The sequence below is a fragment of the Erpetoichthys calabaricus genome, chromosome 17 (assembly GCF_900747795.2).
Source record: "Erpetoichthys calabaricus chromosome 17, fErpCal1.3, whole genome shotgun sequence".
Lineage (NCBI taxonomy): Eukaryota > Metazoa > Chordata > Cladistia > Polypteriformes > Polypteridae > Erpetoichthys > Erpetoichthys calabaricus.
The window spans coordinates 89,282,209-89,303,305 of record NC_041410.2 but is presented as its reverse complement, the minus strand read 5'-3'; the positions used below and the strand labels follow the sequence as shown (position 1 = coordinate 89,303,305).

The following is a 21,097-nucleotide window of genomic DNA, read 5'->3' as shown; positions in this document are numbered from 1 at the left end:
TTTGTGTTTCTATGGTAAATTTGGGAAAAATACTATTTAGTTTAGAACTACACAGATGTATTTTTACCTGTGGGGTAAAAACCAATTGCTAAAAAGAAACAGTTTGATAATTTTCAAGTTAAAGTTATTTAATCACAAACATGATATACAGTCATATGAAAAAGTTTGGTAACCCCTCTTAATTCTTTGGATTTTTGTTTCTCATTGACTGACCTTTCAAAGTAGCAACTTCCTTTTAATATCTGACATGCCTTATGGTAACAGTAGTATTTAGCAGTGACATTAAGTTTATCAGATTAACAGAAAACATGCATCATAACAAAATTAGACAGGTGCATAAATGTGGGTACCCCAAATTACATCAATACTTATTTGACCCTCCTTTTGCTAATCAACAGCCTCTAGACGCTGTCCTCCTACACCCTCTGATGAGTGTCTGATTCTGGATGGAGGTATTTCTGTCCATTCTTCATACAAAATCTCTCCAGTTCAGTTCAATGTGATGGACAGCCTGCTTCAAATCATCCCATAGATTTTCGATGATATTCAACTCAGGGGACTGTGACGGCCATTCCAGAACATTGTACTTCTCCCTCTTCATAAATGCCTTTGTAGATTTCAAACTGTATGTTGGGTCATTGTCTTGTTGGAATATCCAACCCCTGTGTAACTTCAACTTTGTGACTGATACTTGAACATTATCCTGAAGAATTTGCTGATATTGGGTTGAATTCATCTGACCCTCAACTTTAACAAGGGCCCCAGTCCCTGAACTAGTCACACAGCCCCACAGCATGATGGAACCTCCACCAAATTTGACAGTAGGTAGCAGGTGTTTTACTTGGAATGCGGTGTTGTTCTGCCATTCAAAGCACTTTTTGTTATGACCAAATAACTCAATTTTTGTCTCATCAGTCCAAAGCACTTTGTTCCAAAATGAATCTGGCTTGTCTAAATGAGCATTGGCATACAACAAGCGACTCTGTTTGTGACGTGAGTGCAGAAAGGGCTTCTTTCTCATCACCCTGCCATACAGATGTTCTTTGTGCAAATTGCACTGAATTGTAGAACGATGTACAGATACACCATCTGCAGCCAGATGTTCCTGCAGGTCTTTGGCAGTGATCTGTGGGTTGTCTGTAACCACTCACAGTCCTGCCCATATGCCGCTCCTGTATTTTTCTTGGCCTGCCAGGTTTAACAGCAACTGTGCCTGTGGCCTTCCATTTCCTGATTCCATTCCTTCCAGTTGAAACTGACAGTTTAAACCTCTGAGATGGCTTTTTGTAGCCTTCCCCTAAACCAGGAGACTCAACAATCTTTGTTTTCAGATCTTTGGAGGGTTGCTTTGAGGATCCCATGCTGTCACTCTTCAGAGGAGAGTCAAAGGGAAGCACAACTTGTAATTGACCACCTTAAATCCCTTTATATCTCATGATTGGACACACCGGTCTATGAAGTTCAAGGTGTAATGAGCTCATCAACCAATTTGGTGTTGTAAGTAATCAGCATTGAACAGTGACAGGCATTCAAATCAGCACAATGACAAGGGGACCCACATTTGTGCACAGCCAGTTTTTAACATTTGATTTAATTTCATACAACTAAATACTGCGTCACTAAAAATCTTTGTTCGGAAAACACCACAGTGCTCAAGATGTTCCTAGGAAATGAAAGACATACCACTGTTATCTTCTTTGTTGAAAGGAGAGTCAAGTATTATACAGACAGAGGGGTTCACAAACATTTTCATATGACTGTATTATGCACGGAAAATTGTGTTCTACAATTTTAAGTACTTTCTATAAATTTACTCACCGTGGATGTCGACTTTTGTCAACAGGAGGGGTTGACGACGGTAACCAGCTGTAATGGTGACAAAACCCGCCATTATGTTTTAGTTGGACTCTCTTTGCTAGAAGGAAAGTTAGCTTCATTGGTTTGAGCGAGATTTCCTGTGCGCATGAGAGTAGCAAAGAGCAAATAATGGCAAACATCGACCTCTGGCGAGAGATCGAAGTGAACGCACAAAGCGAAATACTTCGTGGATGACTTTTTGCATATTATCGCTGAATTAGACTCTGAATTGTCGAATTGTGATTTTGGTGCAAGTGACTGAAAACAAACGTCAGGTACCAACATCAGCTGATCGTGGTGCTGAACGCGTTTGTGTAGCTGACCCGCCTACGGCATCGCTCGCCTGGAAGGACAGCCGCTATTCAATGACAAGAGGTGCAAACCCGATTGCGGTGCACTGCGACCGTCTCCCCGCCACGTGAAGACATCCCGGCAGCCAGCCGAGCCTGAAGAGGAGGTGAACCGGTGCCCACAGCATGCACGATGTTTTATGTTGGTTTATGTGTGAAACCATTGCTCTGTGTGCTTTTCAGAAAACTGTCGTGTTTTTTTTTTTTTTGGAAAAATTATTCAGCCCTCAAAGAGTAAAAAAATAATATATCATGTTGGCACTGGTGCCACACTATGGAGGGTATGGGGCACGGAGGAAAAGCTTAAAAACCTAACACATACGTTCATTTTCAGACGCATGTTTGTGACAACAAAAAAGGGATCGGGAAATAACCGTGTATTCCTGGCACTATTGACCTCATGGTGAGGATACATTTTCTATTCTCTTCTGCGAATTCTCACGTAAAATACGGAAGTAAATCAAAATAAAACCATCCACGTGGCTTGAAAGGTTTACGCTAATTTGATCCGTCGCCCCGCGGGAGGCTCAAAGGTTGTTGCACAGGAAGACCGAGTGCTGAGCTATCGCGCACTGCTGGTTATCGTTTATACTGGCTGAATCTCAGCATATTTGTGTCTTTTTTGTTCAAAAATGACATGTGTAAACTATTTAACAATGTGTGTGTAATTGCAAGGCGCATATCCATACAGGAAGGTGTCTTGACTTGAAAAATGGACGCATTTGATAAGCTTTTAAGCCTTTTCTCTCCGTGCCCCATAGACTACAATGTAAATGCCAGTGCGGGCAAGATATATATTTTTTTAAATTTATAGAAAGCAATTAAATTTTAGAACACAATTTTGTGTGGGAAATGCATACTGTGACCCACTTGGGGGCATTGCAGCACCCCAGACACAGTTTCAGATGCCAATAAAGAGATTTATTGCCACAAATACCTTAGTACACTCCACGGCTCCAGCAATAAGACTCTCCTGTTCTCCGCTTCACCCGACTCTCACTCCCCACTTCCTTTATACTGGACCCGCATGTACTTCCGGTGCTATAACACTGCATCCAGGAAGGACTTCCAGGTCAGATGGCACCTCTCCCCATGACAGGTTAGTCTGCCTCCAGCAGCTCGCCCCCTAGCGGCACCCAAGGACCCCAAAAGGTGTCCCACCAAAACTACAATCTCCCATGCAGTCCTGCGGGTGTCCAATCAGGATGCTGTCACCATCCAGTGTACTGGGATGACCCTGGGAAGCACCCCTCCAATTCATCCATCCATCATAATGTCCTTCAGGCCAGGAAAGGTACCAGGTCAGGAGGGCCAACCACCCAAATCATTCCATCAGAAAGGACCTACGGCCTGGTAAGGAACCCTCCATCCTGGCTGGGATGCCTGCCAACCCATGGTGTATATTATATTTACCATGTTTGTGAAGAAATACCCAACTTATCCTTTCAGCAGGACTGCCGCCACACACACACACACACACACACACACACACACACACACACACGGAGCAATGCAGCCTGCAGGCTTAAACTTTCAGTCTCCACCATTGTCTTACTCACAGCAGGCATTTTATTGTATTCTTTTTTTTTTTGGAAGTACTCTCCCAGTACAAATATGGAAACAATTGTACTAGGATTTTGAGTTGTAAATGACTGTGGATGAGAGAATTGGTGTTTTAGGATAATTGGTAACTCCGAGCGAGGGTACGAGGTATGTGAGCGTGTCCAGAAACAGACTGGCATTGCACTCAATACTGCTGGGATAGGCGCTGGCTCCTCACAGTCCTGAACTGGATCCGTGTTCAAAAGGATAGATGAATCGCTTCTAAATATTTAATTACACGTTTCTCAGTGAACTAATTAATCAGTTAACAAATGAGTCTTTGTGCACCGAGTACTAATCCAACATACGACACTAAAAAACTGACCACATTCAAGACTTTAGACCTACAGCAGAGAAGAAATCCCAAGACGCCAAACAAGTTCAAAGACAAGAAACGTACGTTTAATGTCAAAGTAAAGATTTTTATGGTGTACTATTTAAACATTGTGAGGTGGCAGGGTGATTTATCTGGAAGAAGTGCCACACCACCTGCACTTCAGAAGAGGTCATCCTCCTGAAGCTAAGCATGTTCGGGTCTGGCCAGTACATGGAGAAAAGCTTGGGTTGCTGCTGGAAGAGGTGTTGGCAAAATCGGCACGGGGCGCATACCCTGTGGTCTTAATGTGGATGCCAGTGCCAAAAGAGCAGTGACAGGGACACCATGCTGCAAAAATGGCACCGTCCTTCGGATGAGACATGAAATTGAGGTCCTGACTCTCTCTGGTCATTTAAGATCCCTGGACATCCCTTTGTAAAGAGTCATTCTGACCCCCTAATCATCCCCCATCTCTGATTGGCTAACTGTCTCTCACTCCTTCACCACCTAAGATAGGGGTGTCAATCTCCGGGCCTGGTGGGCCGCAATGGCAGCAGGTTTCATTCTAACCCTTTTCCGAATCAGTGATCAGATTTCCCTACTAATTAATTCCTTTTCCCTTCATTTTTTGTAATAGCTGTTTTAAAGGATTCAGTCTTCTGAATTGATTCTTTTCTTCATGAAATGGCAGCCAAACAGAATTGAGATGTGAAACGAGCCGACAGATGACCAGCTTAACTGGGGCTTCAAACTCCAACCAATTTCACTCCGACCAGTTTCTTAATGACAAGCTGATTCTTGCTGTTAATTAAACCCGTTATTTAATTCCATGGCTCGTTGCTGCTCTCATTCTGCCACGGCAGACATTTCGAAAACTGTTGATTTTCTGTTTTTTCTACCACCACCAACAAAATGTTTTGGTGAGCTGGGAGATCATCCTTACGGAGGCCTTCACCTTTCTTAATCTTCAGCTATTGTGTGATGGGAATAGGTGAGTTGGTCATGTGGTGGCTTCTTTTCTGTCTCATTATTGTTAGGCTGCTAATTAAGGACAAAGGCCTGAATCACTTTAACTGAAACTAACGCAAAAGAAATTAATCAGCAGCAAAAACAGCTCACTAATTAAGAAGATGGTTAGAATGAAAACCTGCAGCCACTTCGGCCCACCAGGACCAGATTTCGACACCCCTGACCAAAGAGCTCACGTGTGGTGAGCATACTGGCGCAAAAATGGCTGCCGTCACATCATTCGGGTGGATGCTGCACATTAATGGCGGCTGAAGTAGCTCCCCTCTCCCCTTGTAAAGCACTCTGAGTAGTGAGAAAAGCGCTACATAAATGTAAAGAATCACTATTATTACTATAATGGCTGGAATCTTTTAAAATAATCGTACAGCAAAGGTTTACCTGAAACCCCATCCATCGATTGCACTGGCAAAAACGACATTTCCTTGGTCAGGGGAAAAATATAAATGGGAATCGTCCGTCTCTTCAAGCCCGGCACTCCAATCGTAGAGCTGCTCTGCACCCGAGTTTTCAGAGTTCTTCTGGCAGTCTGTGGTCTTTTCTGCTCTTTCTTCCAACACCTTTGATGTAAACAGTGACCCAGTAACTGCATTAACCTGAAAATAAATAAAGACATTACTCAGATTATTTCAAATGAGTGAAATCTTCTGAAATCATTTATCACTATTTGAAATGAATTACATAATTTAACATTAAGAGAGTGTATAGCACAGGGTACTTAGTGATTAGCACCGCCTCCTCACAAATTCAGCGTCCCGAGGTCAAATCCCAGGCCCAACTGCACATCACCCCATCTGTCATCTGCTTGGTTCTTCCAATATCCCCCAAGACAGACAAATTAGGTTAACTTGCTATTCCAAAGTGGTCCAGTATGAGTGTGCAGTTGAGTGCATTAGTGCGACATACCGATGGACCAGTTGCTGTCACGTTAAAGCACTGAACGTCCAGTCAGAGAGACAGTATAATTGACATGACTTTTTATTAAATCCTGCAACAGCAAACACATTCCAGAATAACTCCCACTCTGTATCTATACTAAGCAAACACCGTTGTCCCTTTTTGATACGACTCCAGTAAATATCACTATGGCTGCATTAACATTAACAAAACAAAACAAAAAAAGCACCTTAAAATGATTAGAAAGCTCTGTGTCCGTTAAGTGAAAACCATTCCACTAAAAAGTGTTGCAGATACAATATACCCAGAATGGAAGGGCCGTGGAACCAGGAGATTCATTCAAGTATACAACCATCCTCGAAACCCGTGTATCGGCAGCTGAGTCACAGCAAAGCTAAAAGTCTATTCCAGCAAGCACTGGGCACAAGGCAGGAAGAATCCTTTGACGGGCCACCAGTCCATTGCCAGGTGAACACACTCACAGGAGAACACAGACATGTGCCAATTTAGTAATGCCAATTCATCTAACCTGCTCATCTCTGGACTGTGGAAAGAAACCAGAAAACTGACATCACAGCAAGAACATATTGTAATATATTATAAATGATGCATTAATAAATAACTCTTACCTGTTCCAGAATTTTTTGAAGGTGAGTGTAGACTTCCTGTGTAGTCATTTTGAGCTCGATAATCAGTCTGTCTATTTTGTTTATCACTAGAACAGGCCGGATGTTCTCTAGCCAAGCTTGCCTTAAAACAGCCTGAGTCTGAAAAACAGGATTAATTAAAAAAATAAATAAATAATAAATAAAAAAAAGAGGATTAAATATGACATCTCTCTCTCACGCTCCCTCTATTTTTAAATATATATATATATATATATATATATATATATATATATATGCCCATACAATCAGATTGTGACACAGACTACGAATGCCGTGAATGTAATTACCCCGATCTACATGCTATCAAATAAACGAACCACACACCGTGGCGCAACGTTAGGGGCATCGCCTCTGACGCTGATATCCGAGGTTCAATTCCCGAGAGGGAGTGCAGTGGAGTGTGTACACCTGATGAGCCCAGAATGAGGGCGAAACACGTGTCGTGTACTCTTTGCATTTATTTGACAGTAAACTATTTCAACCATTCTATGATCTGCTCCTCACAAACTGAGGGCACCGTGGCGGATGTTAGCAGATTGTTGGCCAACCACAAGCGTTACCTGGCAGGTAACCACCCATACAATCAGATTGTGACACAGACTACGATTGCCGTGAATATATATTATATATATATAATTACATACATACATATACACACACACACACACACAGTGTATATATACAGTGATACCTTGAGGTAAGAGTTTAATTCGTTCTGTGACCGAGCTTGTAAGTCAAAATGCTTGTATCTCAAAATCAATTTTCCCCACTGAAATTAATTGAAATGAGATTAATTCGTGCCAGCCCCCAAAAAACCACCCCAATTTTTTGTTAAATGTTTTCAACATAAGAAAAATGTATTTATAATGAACAAATTCTGTATACAAACAAAATAAAACCTAATACAGTGGAACCTCGGTTCAAGAACGTCTCGGTACACGTACAACTCGGTTTACGACCAAAAAGTTCGCCAAACTTTTGCCTCGGTTCACAACCACACACTCGGTATACGAATAAGCCAGGTTCCCTTTCGGTTTGTACATGTTCAGTCTCTCCCTGTGCATTTCTTGTGCAGCGAGAGAGAGAGAGAGACAGAGAGAGAGTGACACACACAAACACACAGGCAGCACGAGACAGAGAGAGCCGCGCGCACACACAGGAGCATGCGCGAGAGAGGCACAGGAGTGCTCTAGAGAGTCACACACAAACACAGGCGCGGGAGAGAGAGGCGCGTGCACACACACGCACACACAGAGGCAGCGCGAGAGACAGAGGCACACACATAGGCAGCGAGACAGAGAGAGCCGCACACGCACGATAGAGACACACACACACAGGCGCTCCAGGCTCGCAAAAGAGAGATGCACGCACGCACACACACACACAGGCGAGAGAGAGCGAGCGAGCGGCGCATAAGGTAGAAAAGGCTTGTTTTTGTTTTCAGTTCTATTTACAGCCATCGGTTCGTAGCCTGCATTGTTGCAATGTTACTTTTCTTGGTGGTTTATTAAATTATGGATTTTTTCAAATGTTCATTTTTTCCCCTGTGCTTAAAACTCATTAAAAAAAGTGTTTTTAACGAGCGGTTCCTAGCACTATAGCGCGAACTATTGCAGTGTTAGTTTTCTCTGTTGTTCAAGGTTTTCTCAGTGTTATTCAATGTTTTTACATTTAGTTTACCATTACGCTGTGCATTCTATGGTATAATTAACTATATTTGTGCTTAAAAACTAAAAAATATATATATTTACATACAGTTCATATGGTCTGGAACGGATTAATTGTATTTACATACAATCCTATGGGAGAAATTGCTTTGGCTCACGACCAACTCGGTTTACAACCAGAGTTTTGGAACGAATTATGGTCGTGAACTGAGGTTCCACTGTACATAAAAGAGAATCTAAAGAAATAAACATGTTGGTGAAGCCGATTAGCGTATTGTAATGTTTTTTCATTCAATTTGGCTTAACTTCATTTTCTCCTTCACTAGTTTTTCTTTTTTGCCACGCTTTCGTCACTTTCATTCTCAAGGTGTTTCAATAGAAACCTGTCCAAGGAGCTTTGTTTAGTCCTCCCCTTTAGAATGTTTCTGAAATGAGTTAGGCAAGTGTCATTAAATAGCGCCGCTGCACAAACAGTTGTAACTTTTTCAGGGTGTTTCTTTTCTTTAAAGTTCGAAACTTTTTCCCACATTGCAAACACTTCCTTTATCTCACTTTAAGAGACAACCTCCTCCATGATCTCCTGTAGAACCTCTGTATATTGCCGCATTTGTAGCTCTGTCAACTCCTCCGTCATCAGTTCCTCAGAATGTGTGGTGACAAGCTCTTTGATGTATCGTATTTCGAATGTTGGCTCGTAACTCAAGGCAAAAAATCGACCTAGTGACGGCTCGTATCTCAAGGAACCACTATATATATATATATATATATATATATATATATATATATATATATATATACACACACACACACATATATATATATATATATATATATATATACACACACACACACACACACACATATATATATATATATATATATATATATATATACACACACACACACACATATATACATATATATATATATATATACATACACACACACACACACACACAGTCATGGCCGAAATTATCGGCAACCCTGGAATTTTCCCAGAAAATGCACCATTTCTCCCAGAAAAATTGTTGCAATTACAAATGTTTTGGTATATACACGTTTATTTCCTTTATGTGCATTGAAGCAACACAAAAAAAAACAGAAAAAAAATTCAAATCTGACATCATTTCACACAAAACTCAAAATCCGGGCTGGACAAAATTATTGGCACCCTCAACTTAATATTTGGTTGCACGCCCTTTGGAAAAAATAACTGAAATCAAGCGCTTCAACAAGCTTGTTACACCTCTCAACTGGTATTTCCGACCACTCTTCTTTTGCAAACTGCTCAAGGTCTCTCAGATTTGAAGGGCGCCTTTTCCCAACAGCAATTTTGAGATCTCTCCATAAATGTTCAGTCGGATTTAGATCCAGACTCATTGCTGGCCACTTCAGAACTCTCCAGCGCTTTGTCTTCAACCATTTCTGAGTGCTTTTAGAGGTATGTTTGGCGTCATTGTCCTGCTGGAACACCCATGACCTCTGACGCAGACCCAGCTTTCTGACACTGGGCCCTACATTGCGCCCCAATATCTTTTGGTAGTCTTCAGATTTCATGATGCCTTGCACACAGTCAAGGCCTCCAGTGCCAGAGGCAGCAAAACATCCCCAAAACATCTTAGAACCTCCACCATGTTTGACTGTAGGTACTGTGTTCTTTTCTTCGTAGGCCTCATTCCATTTTCTGTAAACAGTAGAATGAGCTTTACCAAAAAGCTCTACCTTGGTCTCATCTGTCCACAAGACGTTCGCCCAGAAGGACTTTGGCTTCCTCAAGTACATTTTGGCAAACTCCAGTCTGGCCTTTTTATGTTTCTGATTCAGCAGTGAGGTCCTCCTGGCTCTCCTGCCATAGCGTTTCATTTCATTCAGATGTCGACGGATAGTTCGAGCTGACACTGTTGCACCCTGAGTCTGCAGAACAACTTGAATATGTTTTGAAGTTGATTGGGGTTGTTTATCCACCATTCGGACTATCCTTCGTTGCAGTCTTTTATCAATTTTTCTCTTCCGTCCACGTCCAGGGAGATTAGCTACAGTGCCATGTGTTGTGAACTTCTTAATTATGTTGTGCACAGTGGACAAAGGAACATGAAGATCTCTGGAGATGAACTTGTAGCCTTGAGATTGTTGATATTTTTCCACAATTTTTGTTCTCAAGTCCTCAGACAATTCTCTGCTCTTCTTTCTGTTCCCCATGTTTAGTGTGGCACACTCAGACACACAACAGAAAGGTGGAGTCAACTTTTCTCCATTTTAACTGGCGTCAGGTGTGATTGCTATTATTGCCAGCACCTGTTTCTTGCCACAGGTGAGTTCAAACGAGCATCATATGCTTGAAATAAAACGATTTACCACAATTTTGAAAGGGTGCCAATAATTTTGTCCGGCCCAGTTCTGTGTGACATGATGTCAGATTTGGCTTTTTTTCTCTGTTTTTTGTGTTGTTCCAATGCACATAAAGGAAATAAACATGTATACCAAAATATGTGTAATTGCAACAATTTTCTGGGAGAAATCGTGCATTTTCTGGGAAAATTCCAGGGGTGCCGATAATTTCAGCCATGATTGTAGGTTCATATTCCTTAGTTTGGATTTTATTCCAACTCCGCTAGTAGTCTTCATATCATACAGTATGGTATTTTTGGGAAGTAAGCGACTGTATACAAAAATAAAGTGAATGGAAAGACAAAATGTTTTACATTGCACTTTGACACACAATTAAATCTTCTTCCGGGATTCGGCAGGATGAGCAATTACGGTTGTTCCTTTTATTCTCTCTTGAGAAACCGAATGCCCTTTGGCACATTTATGTTGATGTAAGAACCCTGAGTAAACCTGCAATTACTGGAAAGCCCCAGAGATGTTACAGCATTAGAACCCCTTCTGATAATTACATCACATTTTAAGCTTAGAAATTAGCTTCTTATTCAGCACATCGCAGTACAAGAACTCAAAAAGAAGTTCACTTGAAATAAAAATGTTACCTTGAGCACTGCATTCTGAATGACACTTCAAATTTATATTTAAATAAGTGAATAATTACAAACATTTCTGGATCGCTGATATTAGAGCACTGCATTTCACACCCTTTCAACTCAGTTGATTTTTGTATAGCGCCCTTCACCGAGTGCTGGCGTAGAGCACTCTGACAAGTTCTCAGGTAAAATATCCATCCATCCATTATTCAACCCGCTATATCCTTACTACAGGGTCACGGGGGTCTGCTGGAGCTAATCCCAGCCAACACAGGGTGCAAGGCAGGAAACAAACCCCGGCAGGGCGCCAGCCCACCGCAGGGCGTGCACACACACACACACATGCCAAGGACAATTTAGAATCGCCAATGCACCTGACCTGCATGTCTTTGGACTGTGGGAGGAAACCCACGCAGACACGGGGAGAACATGCAAACTCCACGCAGGGAGGACCCGGGAAGCGAACCCGGGTCTGCTTACTGCAAGGCAGTAGCGCTATCCACTGCGCCACCCCACATAAAATATATATATAAAAAAATACTTTTAAAAACCACGCTTATATTAAGTTAAAAATTGTACTAAAAAGTAAAAAATAAGCCTCTTATACATCACTCATAAAATAAAAGCGTGGGTGCTTTTGCTAAGATTTTAAGAAGTGTTTTTTCAATGTTGATTGATGAAAAGCGTGGTTTTTAAAAAGTATTTTTTATATATATATATGTATATATATTATTTTCTACTTTTTAGTCTTGCGTTTGTTTTAGTGTAATTTTGTACTCAATATTTTAACACTTCCTTTCATATTTCTAGCCATTACTAGCGCCATCTATTGGTGAAATCTTGAACTATTCTTCATATGAAAATTTAATTTCATGAATTAATTGATCAATTAGTGAAACTGATTATTGATCCCATGTATTGTCATCAGAAGTGAGTAAGTATGCAAAATTTCAAGTCATTAGGACAATAGGAAGTGGGTTAAATATCGATTACAAGATTTGTACCAGACAACAAACGGGTGAAGTTAAAAGAAGCGTGGTAAAAATAATAAAATACAAATTCCTAAATACACAATTAGTACAAATAAAGACACAAATATCTTTAAACACACAAAAAAACAAAAAAAAAGAAACTGGTTAACATAAATGGAAACCAACAAGGTCTCTTATTCAACTCTGATGTCAATGCAAACAATATAGTGGAAAATTCAAAATTTAACTTCAAACTTTCACATTTCAGCATTCATTTTAAAAATGTGTGTGTTGTTATCAACTAAAATGGTTTTGATATATGATGAAGACCAAATGAGCGTATTATATAATTTGAAATAAACACCTGAGGACAGACTCCTTCGACAGCATCAACCACAATAATGGCTCCATCGCACAACCGAACTGCTGTTGACACCTCCGATGAGAAATCCACATGGCCAGGAGAGTCTATGAGATTCACAAGGTACTCCTCGTCACCTGCAATTGGGCAACAGGCAGAAAACGTCAAAAAAATGTTGAAGGATAAATCACAAGAACATGCAGTGCCCTCCATTAAGTTTGGGGCAAAGGCCCATTTTTCTTTGATTTTCCCCCTCTGCTCCAATATTTAAAATTACAAAACAAACCATTCAGACATTGTGATTAAAGTGCACATCGCAGACTTTCATTTAAGGGGATTTGCAGACATTTTGGTCACACTGTGCCCACCCACCCCATTTCAAGGCACCATAATGTTTGGGACGGTTGGTGTCCCAGTTGATTGTGATTCCTCAGGTGGGTTTCATGGCTTTATGACAGACCTCGGCCTGCTTCTACACTTTGGAGTCTGCAGTTAACATTGTTCAACATGAAGACAAGAGCTGTGCCAATGAAATTTAAAGAAGCCATTATGAGGCTGACAAACAAAAACAAAACCATTGGACACATCTGTAACACCTTAGGATGACCGAAATCAACTGATATATCAATATCATGAAGAAGGAAGAACACACTGGTGGGCTCAGTAATCACAAAGTGACTGGTAGGCAAAGAAAGACCTCCACTGCCAATGATAGAAGAATCCTCACTGTGGTCAAGAAAAAGCCCCCAACACCTGACCAACATACACAGTCTTCAGGGGGCCGATGTGTGTGTCAGAGATGACTATCAGAAGAAGACTTCATGAACAAAAACACAGAGGACACACTGCATGATGCAAACCACAGAAACAGGACGTCCAGATTACAGTTTGTGAAAACGGAGCCTGCAGAATTCTGGGAAAAGGTCTTGTGGGAAGACGAGAGAAAGATGAACCTCATCAGAGTGATGGCAAAGTGTGGAGACCACAAGTAACTGTCTGAGATCCAAAGCAGACCACCTCATCTGTTACACATGGTGCTAGGGGTGTTATGGTTTGGGCATGTATGGCAGCCACAGGTCCTGGCACACTTCTCTTCTATGGTGATGGAACTGCGGACGACAGACAAACAGTGAATTCTGAAGTGTGGAAAAACATCTGATCTGCTCAAGTTCCAGTCAATGCCTCCAAACTCATTGGCAGAGATTCATCCTACAACAAGATGATGAGCCAAATAGATTGCTGAGATAACGCAGGAGTTTATCAAAACTAAAAATGGAAACTTCTTGAATGGCCAAGCCAGTTGTCCGATTGAAATCCAATTGATCAGGATGTCCATATGCTGAAGTGAAAATTTAAGAGGACAAGCCCCTCAAAATAAGCAGGAGCTGAAGATGGCTGCATGAGAGTCTTGGCAGAGCATCACCGCAGTCATTGCATGTGAGGGAAACGTGACAAAGAACTAAATATGAAGGCTTTAAAACACCTGCCATTGTTGTGTACCAAACAGTATGGTGCCCTGAAATGGTGAAGGAGGGACCACAGTACTGACTGAAAATCCCCCTAAATGAATTTTAAACTGTGGAGCAGAGGTGAAAATCAAAGAGAAATGGGTCTTTGCCCCAAACACTATGCAGGGAATTGTATAATAGAAATAATTAACGTGCAAAGAGCTACCTAAAAACAAACTGACACTAGTGATTATACCAAAAAAAGGTGCAATGACTTAAAAAAATAAAAAATCGGGAGTGGTCTCACCTTGACTTTCTCATATACTCAGATATAGGGATGGACATATGAGGTGTAAACCACAAGACAAGGATTATACTTCTATATTACGTACATTAAAGAACCGCCAACAACAGATCAAATCAGATCTATACTAATAAAAGGCAAAGCCCTCACTGACTGACTCACTCACTCATCCATCACTAATTCTCCAACTTCCCGTGTAGGTGGAAGGCTGAAATTTGGCAGGCTCATTCCTTACAGCTTACTTACAAAAGTTAGGCAGGTTTCATTTCGAAATTCTACACGTAATGGTCATAACTGGAACCTCTTTTTTTTTCCATATACTGTAATGGAGTGCACCTCGATGGCCGTGGGAGGCGGACTTGCGTATCGCGTCATCACGCCACCCACGTAATCACGTGAACTGACTGTGAACAAAGTACGTACAAAACAAGGAAGAGCCCCAAAGAGCGCTGAAGAAAACATTCATTACACAATTGAGAAGGCAGTGAAACAATAAGAAGCGAGCGAGTGACGCATACAAGCATATTCATAAGTGCAGCTACAACCGTAAGTTTAAATTAAGTTTATAGAAACGCTCCCGCTACTGTTTGCAACACCATATTCGCGACATACAAGTTTAATGAGAAGACATGAGGGCACCGTGTAAACCTAAAGTTTAAATTAAGTTCATAGACCTACAAAAGGTTGCCATTGATTTGAGGCAAGATTGCTTTTCTCCTGTACAACTATACGTTGCATTCTTAACAGTAAGCTTGCACAGCTTGGTCATATTACAACCGGAGTGCTGAACTAACAACGTGGTATACAAACAGAACTATAACAATCGTAAAAAAAGAAAAAAAAAAAAAACAGCGGTGAACCCGTGGATTAAATAAAAAGGCTGCTTCCTTGGCGAAGCAAGGAAAAAGGAAGACCTTATATGGCGTTCATTTATAAAACAGCGGAAAAGCAGTGTTAAGGCTGCTTCACAAAAAAACAGCAGAGCGCCTTATATGAGCAGGCAGTCAGCTAAAGAAGGGAATCAATAAATAACTATAATCTTAATAAACCAACAAAAAATAGCGGAGAATCTGCGGAGTACATAAAGGAAATGGGTACCTGAACAGAACAGTGAGTCTCAAATAGCTACACAATAACTATAACAATCGTTATAAACGAATAATAAAAGAATACAGAACCGCTAAGCTAGGAGAAAGGACGGCCTTATATGGCGTTCGTTTATAAAACAGCGGAGAGGCTGTGTAAAGGCAGCTTCACAAAAAAATAGATCCTTAACAAATTGTTATTGGTATATTTTTCCTCAATTTAAAAAGGTTTCCTTTTCTTCTTAATAAAAATTTAAAAGCAGTACTTCACCGCTGCGAAGCGCGGGGATTTGGATATATATATATATATATATATATATGATATATATAGATATATATATGAATGTATGTAATGTATGTATATATGTATGTCTATATATATGTGTGTGTATGTATGTATGTATGTGTATATGTATATATGTATGTGCGTGTGTATGTATATGTGTATATGTATGTGTATATATATGTTGATGTGTATATGTATTATATATATGTGGATCTATATATGTATATATATGTATACGTACATATGTGTATGTATATATATGTTTACATAACCTCTTTAACACACTACTTCTCCGCTGCGAAGCGCGGGTATTTTGCTAGTTGTTAATATTTTGACCAATTATTATAAAAGTAAAGTTGAATAAATCGGACTCTGCAGCTGCATGAATAAAAGATAAAGTACCACTTTCCGGTTAGCGGAAATAGGGCAAAAGTTGGTAGAAATCTACGTTTTGTACCTAATACTTGCATGCAAAATTTGGCTGACCAAAGTGAAAGCAAACTCAAGTTATCGTGTTTACACACACACACACAATTCAAAAAGGGGTATTTTCGGACTCGGGGAGGTCTAAAACATCGAGATTCATCAAAGTCTCAAGGTTGGATTTTTGGATGATTATAATTCTTTCCCTACAAGAAAGTAAATCAGATACAGGAAGGTCTAAAACATCGAGATTCATCAAAATCGAATTTTTGGACGATTATAATACTTTGCCTACAAGAAAGTAAATCGGACTTGGGGAGGTCTAAAACATTGAGATTCATCAAAATGTTGAGGTTGGATTTTAGGAGGATTATAAAACTTTCCCTACGAGAAAGTAATTCAGATACAGGGAGGTCTAAAACATCGAGGTTCATCAAAATCGTATTTTTGGACGATTATAATACTTTGCCTGCGAGAAAGTAATTCAGATACAGGGAGGTCTAAAACATCGAGATTCATCAAAATCTCGAGGTCGGATTTTTGGACTATTGTAATACTATCCCTATACTTCGTATACGAGAAAGTAAAAAGGAAAGACTTCTGAGAAAGGGAAAAAAAAATTACTGATCATACGGTGATTTTGTTCCTATTTTTCTTGTGCAGACACAATCCAGTCTCTCGTTCCAAACGTATTCAGTCTCACAGCCAGCTCCCTATTTTTAATGAATATTAACTACATACGAACACAAAAAATCCAGGGAACCATTCAGTCCATTTGTTGCTTGTTTCCTTAACTAATAACTAAAATGTCCCAATATCTCACCAAGATCATTTTTCCTTTATTTTTATTTCAAAGCACTGAAATATATTTTAACATATTTTATTAAGAAAAACTTAAGGAAAAAAGGGAAAAATGCAGATTGCATATGTCCATCCTCCCATACTGACCCAGTGTTATGCTGCGCTCCTGGTATGGCTTTCCCATGACAGGCTTCCTTTAACAGAGTATTCAATGAACTGAAAATTTAAATGATGACTCATTGAGCTCTCTTTATTAAAAGTCCAGCATCTTAAATAAAAGCTGATAATATCTCGATTTTAGGAGTGTGAGCAACGCGTCCTTTAAAAAGATAAACCAAGCTGAAGATGTAAAAGCGGTTCAGGTTTGCACACTGAGCAACTCGCAAATCAATGCCTTAGGATTAAAAGTCAAGACGGAGATAAAGAATTTAGGGGTAACTACTGACTCTGACCTGAATTTTAAAATCACATATTAAAAAGATTACTAGGACAGCATTTTTTCCACTTAAGAAATATAGCAAAAGTTAGACCTCTTAGAACATTGCAAGATCTTGAGAAATGAGTTCATGCTTTTGTTTTCAGTCGACTAGATGACTGTAACGCACTCCTCTAAGGACCACCCAAAAAAAAGACATCAATTGATTGCAACTAGTGCAGAATGGAGCGGTTAGAATCTGAAGTAGGAGAAGAAAATCCAAGCACATCACCCCAGTCTTAGCGTCACTACACTGGTTACCTGTGCCATTTAGAATTGACTTTAAAATCCTGCTGATGGTTTATAAAGTCTTAAATAATCTCGGTCCATCTTATATCTCAGAATGTCTTGACACCTTACACTCCAAATCGTAATCTTAGATCTTCAAATGAGTGTTCCAAAAGCTAAACTTAAAAGAAGTGGTGAGGTGGCCTTCTGCTGTTATGCACCTCAAATCTGGAATAGCTGACCGATAGAAATTCGCCAGGCTAATACGGTGGAGCACTTTAAAAACACTGCTGAAAACACATTACTTTAACATGGCTTTCTCGTAGCTTCATTTTAGTTTAATCCTGATGCTCTGTATATTTAATTAATTATCATTATTATTCATGGTGGCTCCATAATCCGTACTAACCCCTACTTTCTCTTCTGTTCTTTTTTCGGTTTTGTGGTAGTGATCTGCGCCACCTGATCAAAGCACCGTGATGCCCCTCCATAGATGAATTAAAGGTCAGAAGTCCACATGACCATCATCATCAAATTCTTCCATGAGAACCCTGAATACCATGAGGACTGATTGGGGTCATTGATGTTAGGTAGAATGCCTAGAGGGGGCCGGGTGGTCTCGTGGCACCCTGCAGATTTTATTTTTTTTTCTCCAGCCATCTGCAGTTTTTTTTTTTTTTTTTTGCCTTTTCTACACTCCCTGGCCATCGGACCTTACTTTTATTGTATGTTAATTAGTGTTTTTAATTTTAATTCTTATTTATTTTGTCTTTTTTTCAATTTCTTCATCATGTAAAGCACTTTGAGCTCCATCATTTGTATGAAAATGTGCTCTAGAAATAAATGTTGTTGTTGTTTTAACGCTCACCTTTTGTAAAATGTAACGATATGGCACTTGACTTCATTGTAATTCCACGAATTTGTTCATCTTCCCTGCTGTCCATGTAGCGTAACTACAGTAATGAAAAGAAAACAAAGCCAGCATTAAAAAATTTGCTTTTTTTTTTTTACTTTTGTTGAAACCATATTTTATTACAGCAATATTTTTTCTTTTCTACTTTTCTCCTCATTTAATGCCAAAAACATGGAAACTGTGTCTTGCATCTTTTGATACAATCAGCAGGTATTTGGAAAACATCAAAAAAAAATGCCAGGAAATTGACACTACATTACGTATATCTGAATTTGTACAATAATGGGAACATTTTAGGCTTGCAGTCATTAATAGAAAGAGTAAAAAAAAAAAAAAAAAGACAATAATTGAGTATTCCTCCATCCGTCCATCCAATTCCTGAAGCAGTTTAACCCATTTTGGGTTGCGGGGAGCTGGAATTTGAATTCAGTCTCCTGGCATTAAGGAGTCAAGCAGTAAGCACCGGGCAACTATGTGATCAAAAATAAAATCAGCAACGGGAGCGAACTTACACCAGGATCAATTAAAGGGGATATTTAATCAGCTATGATCAGCTATTATCTGTGTGGATGTGGGAGAAAAACAAAACGCCTGGAGTGCAGTCCTGCAGAAACAGGGCGAATGGGCAAAACGTGAGGAGGACAGTGAGAGGAAGTCTGGGGAGCTGACAGACAAAAATGAGGTACGTCGCACCAGTATGCTATAACAAAATCAGTCGCACAAGCATTTCTGCACATAAAATATCCAGCACTGCGGAGTGATAGCGTGGATCACTAGTTACGTGAAAAAACGGCAGATCCAATTTCAGTGCAAGCTGCTCTGCCCGAGTTTAAAGGATTTACATACCTTTCCAGCCAAACGACTCGAGATGATGCCATTGCTTGCAACAAGGGAATCTGCCAAAGTCGTCTTCCCTTTATTAAAAAAAAAGAAGAGAGATTCAAAAGGCACTATAAGACAGACAGGCAGACAGATATGAAAGGCACTATAAGACAGACTGATAAACAGGCAGCTATGAAAGGCACTATATGACAGGCGGACAGATATGAAAGGCACTATAAGACAGACAGATTGATAAGTAGGCAGATATGAAAGGCACTATATGACAGGCGGACAGATATGAAAGGCACTATAAGACAGACTGAAAGGCACTATATGACAGGCAGACAGATATGAAAGGCACTATAAGACAGACAGATTGATAAATAGGCAGATATGAAAGGCACTATAAAACAGACAGGCAGACGGATATGAAAGGCACTATAAGACAGACAGATTGATAAATAGGCAGATATGAAAGGCACTATAAGACAGACAGGCGGACAGATATGAAAGGCACTATAAGACAGACAGATTGATAAGTAGGCAGATATGAAAGGCACTATATGACAGGCGGACAGATATGAAAGGCACTATAAGACAGACTGAAAGGCACTATATGACAGGCAGACAGATATGAAAGGCACTATAAGACAGACAGATTGATAAATAGGCAGATATGAAAGGCACTATAAGACAGACAGGCGGACAGATATGAAAGGCACTATAAGACAGACAGATTGATAAATAGGCAGATATGAAAGGCACTATAAAACAGACAGGCAGACAGATATGAAAGGCACTATAAGACAGACAGGCGGACAGCTATGAAAGGCACTATAAAACAGACAGGCAGACAGATATGAAAGGCACTATAAGATAGACAGATTTATAGTGCCTTTCATATCTGCCTATTTATCAAACAGACAGGCAGACAGATATGAAAGGCACTATAAGACAGATTGGCAGGCAGATGCATAGACGGACAGGCAGCCATACAACAAGAATCAGATCGATACAAGCTTGAGAATATCACATCTATGTCAAAGACTGAAAGTTAAAATTGACAATAAAATGTAATAAAATGCGACAATATATTTAAATATTGCCATTTCCAGCCCAAAACACAGATGGCCCACAGAAGCCCTGTTCTCACTCGCACTCTGCAGTAACAATAAACTGATCATGACGGCCTTACCGTGGTCGACATGGGCTAATATGCAAATATTTCGAATGTTTCCGGTCTTCTTCTGAAGGGCTTTGATTTTTTCCAGATTTGTGTGGCTCATATTTGAAAACCTGTCAAAAAAAAAATGACAAATATAAACAGTACAAAGCTTGCGTAGCAGTCGCGTGAAGTGTAAACCAGGCTTTATACTTGCACAAGTAGTTTACATAAATCTGGAAGATTCCACCAGGTGGCAGTGAGAAAACATTTGGCTTCGCCATGTTGTGAATTGCCTCAAAGATCCATTAAATTCCAAGGACACCTGGCTACAATATCTCTGAAAAGGATGTTTAATGATTACATCTCTCACTTCAGGGAGGTGCCCATTCCAGCAGCATCGGGCGCGAGGCAGAAACAATCCTTGGACGGGGCATCAGCTCATCACAAGGAGAAC

At 40.1% G+C, this 21,097-nt stretch overlaps 1 protein-coding gene across 2 annotated transcripts in view; it reads right to left on the bottom strand.

Moving 5' to 3' along the window:
* Nucleotides 1-21,097, bottom strand: part of efl1 (elongation factor like GTPase 1) — a 230,443-nt gene that overhangs the window by 207,661 nt on the left and 1,685 nt on the right. For both annotated transcript variants that reach the window (XM_028823945.2, XM_028823947.2), the window contains exons 2-7: nucleotides 20,674-20,774; nucleotides 19,503-19,570; nucleotides 18,612-18,696; nucleotides 12,697-12,830; nucleotides 6,678-6,815; nucleotides 5,533-5,747 (exon numbers count right to left, since the gene is read on the bottom strand). In XM_028823945.2, coding sequence (XP_028679778.2) covers nucleotides 5,533-5,747; nucleotides 6,678-6,815; nucleotides 12,697-12,830; nucleotides 18,612-18,696; nucleotides 19,503-19,570; nucleotides 20,674-20,764 — 731 coding nt within the window. In that variant the 5' untranslated portion in view covers nucleotides 20,765-20,774. The remainder of the gene's footprint in view (nucleotides 1-5,532; nucleotides 5,748-6,677; nucleotides 6,816-12,696; nucleotides 12,831-18,611; nucleotides 18,697-19,502; nucleotides 19,571-20,673; nucleotides 20,775-21,097) is intronic.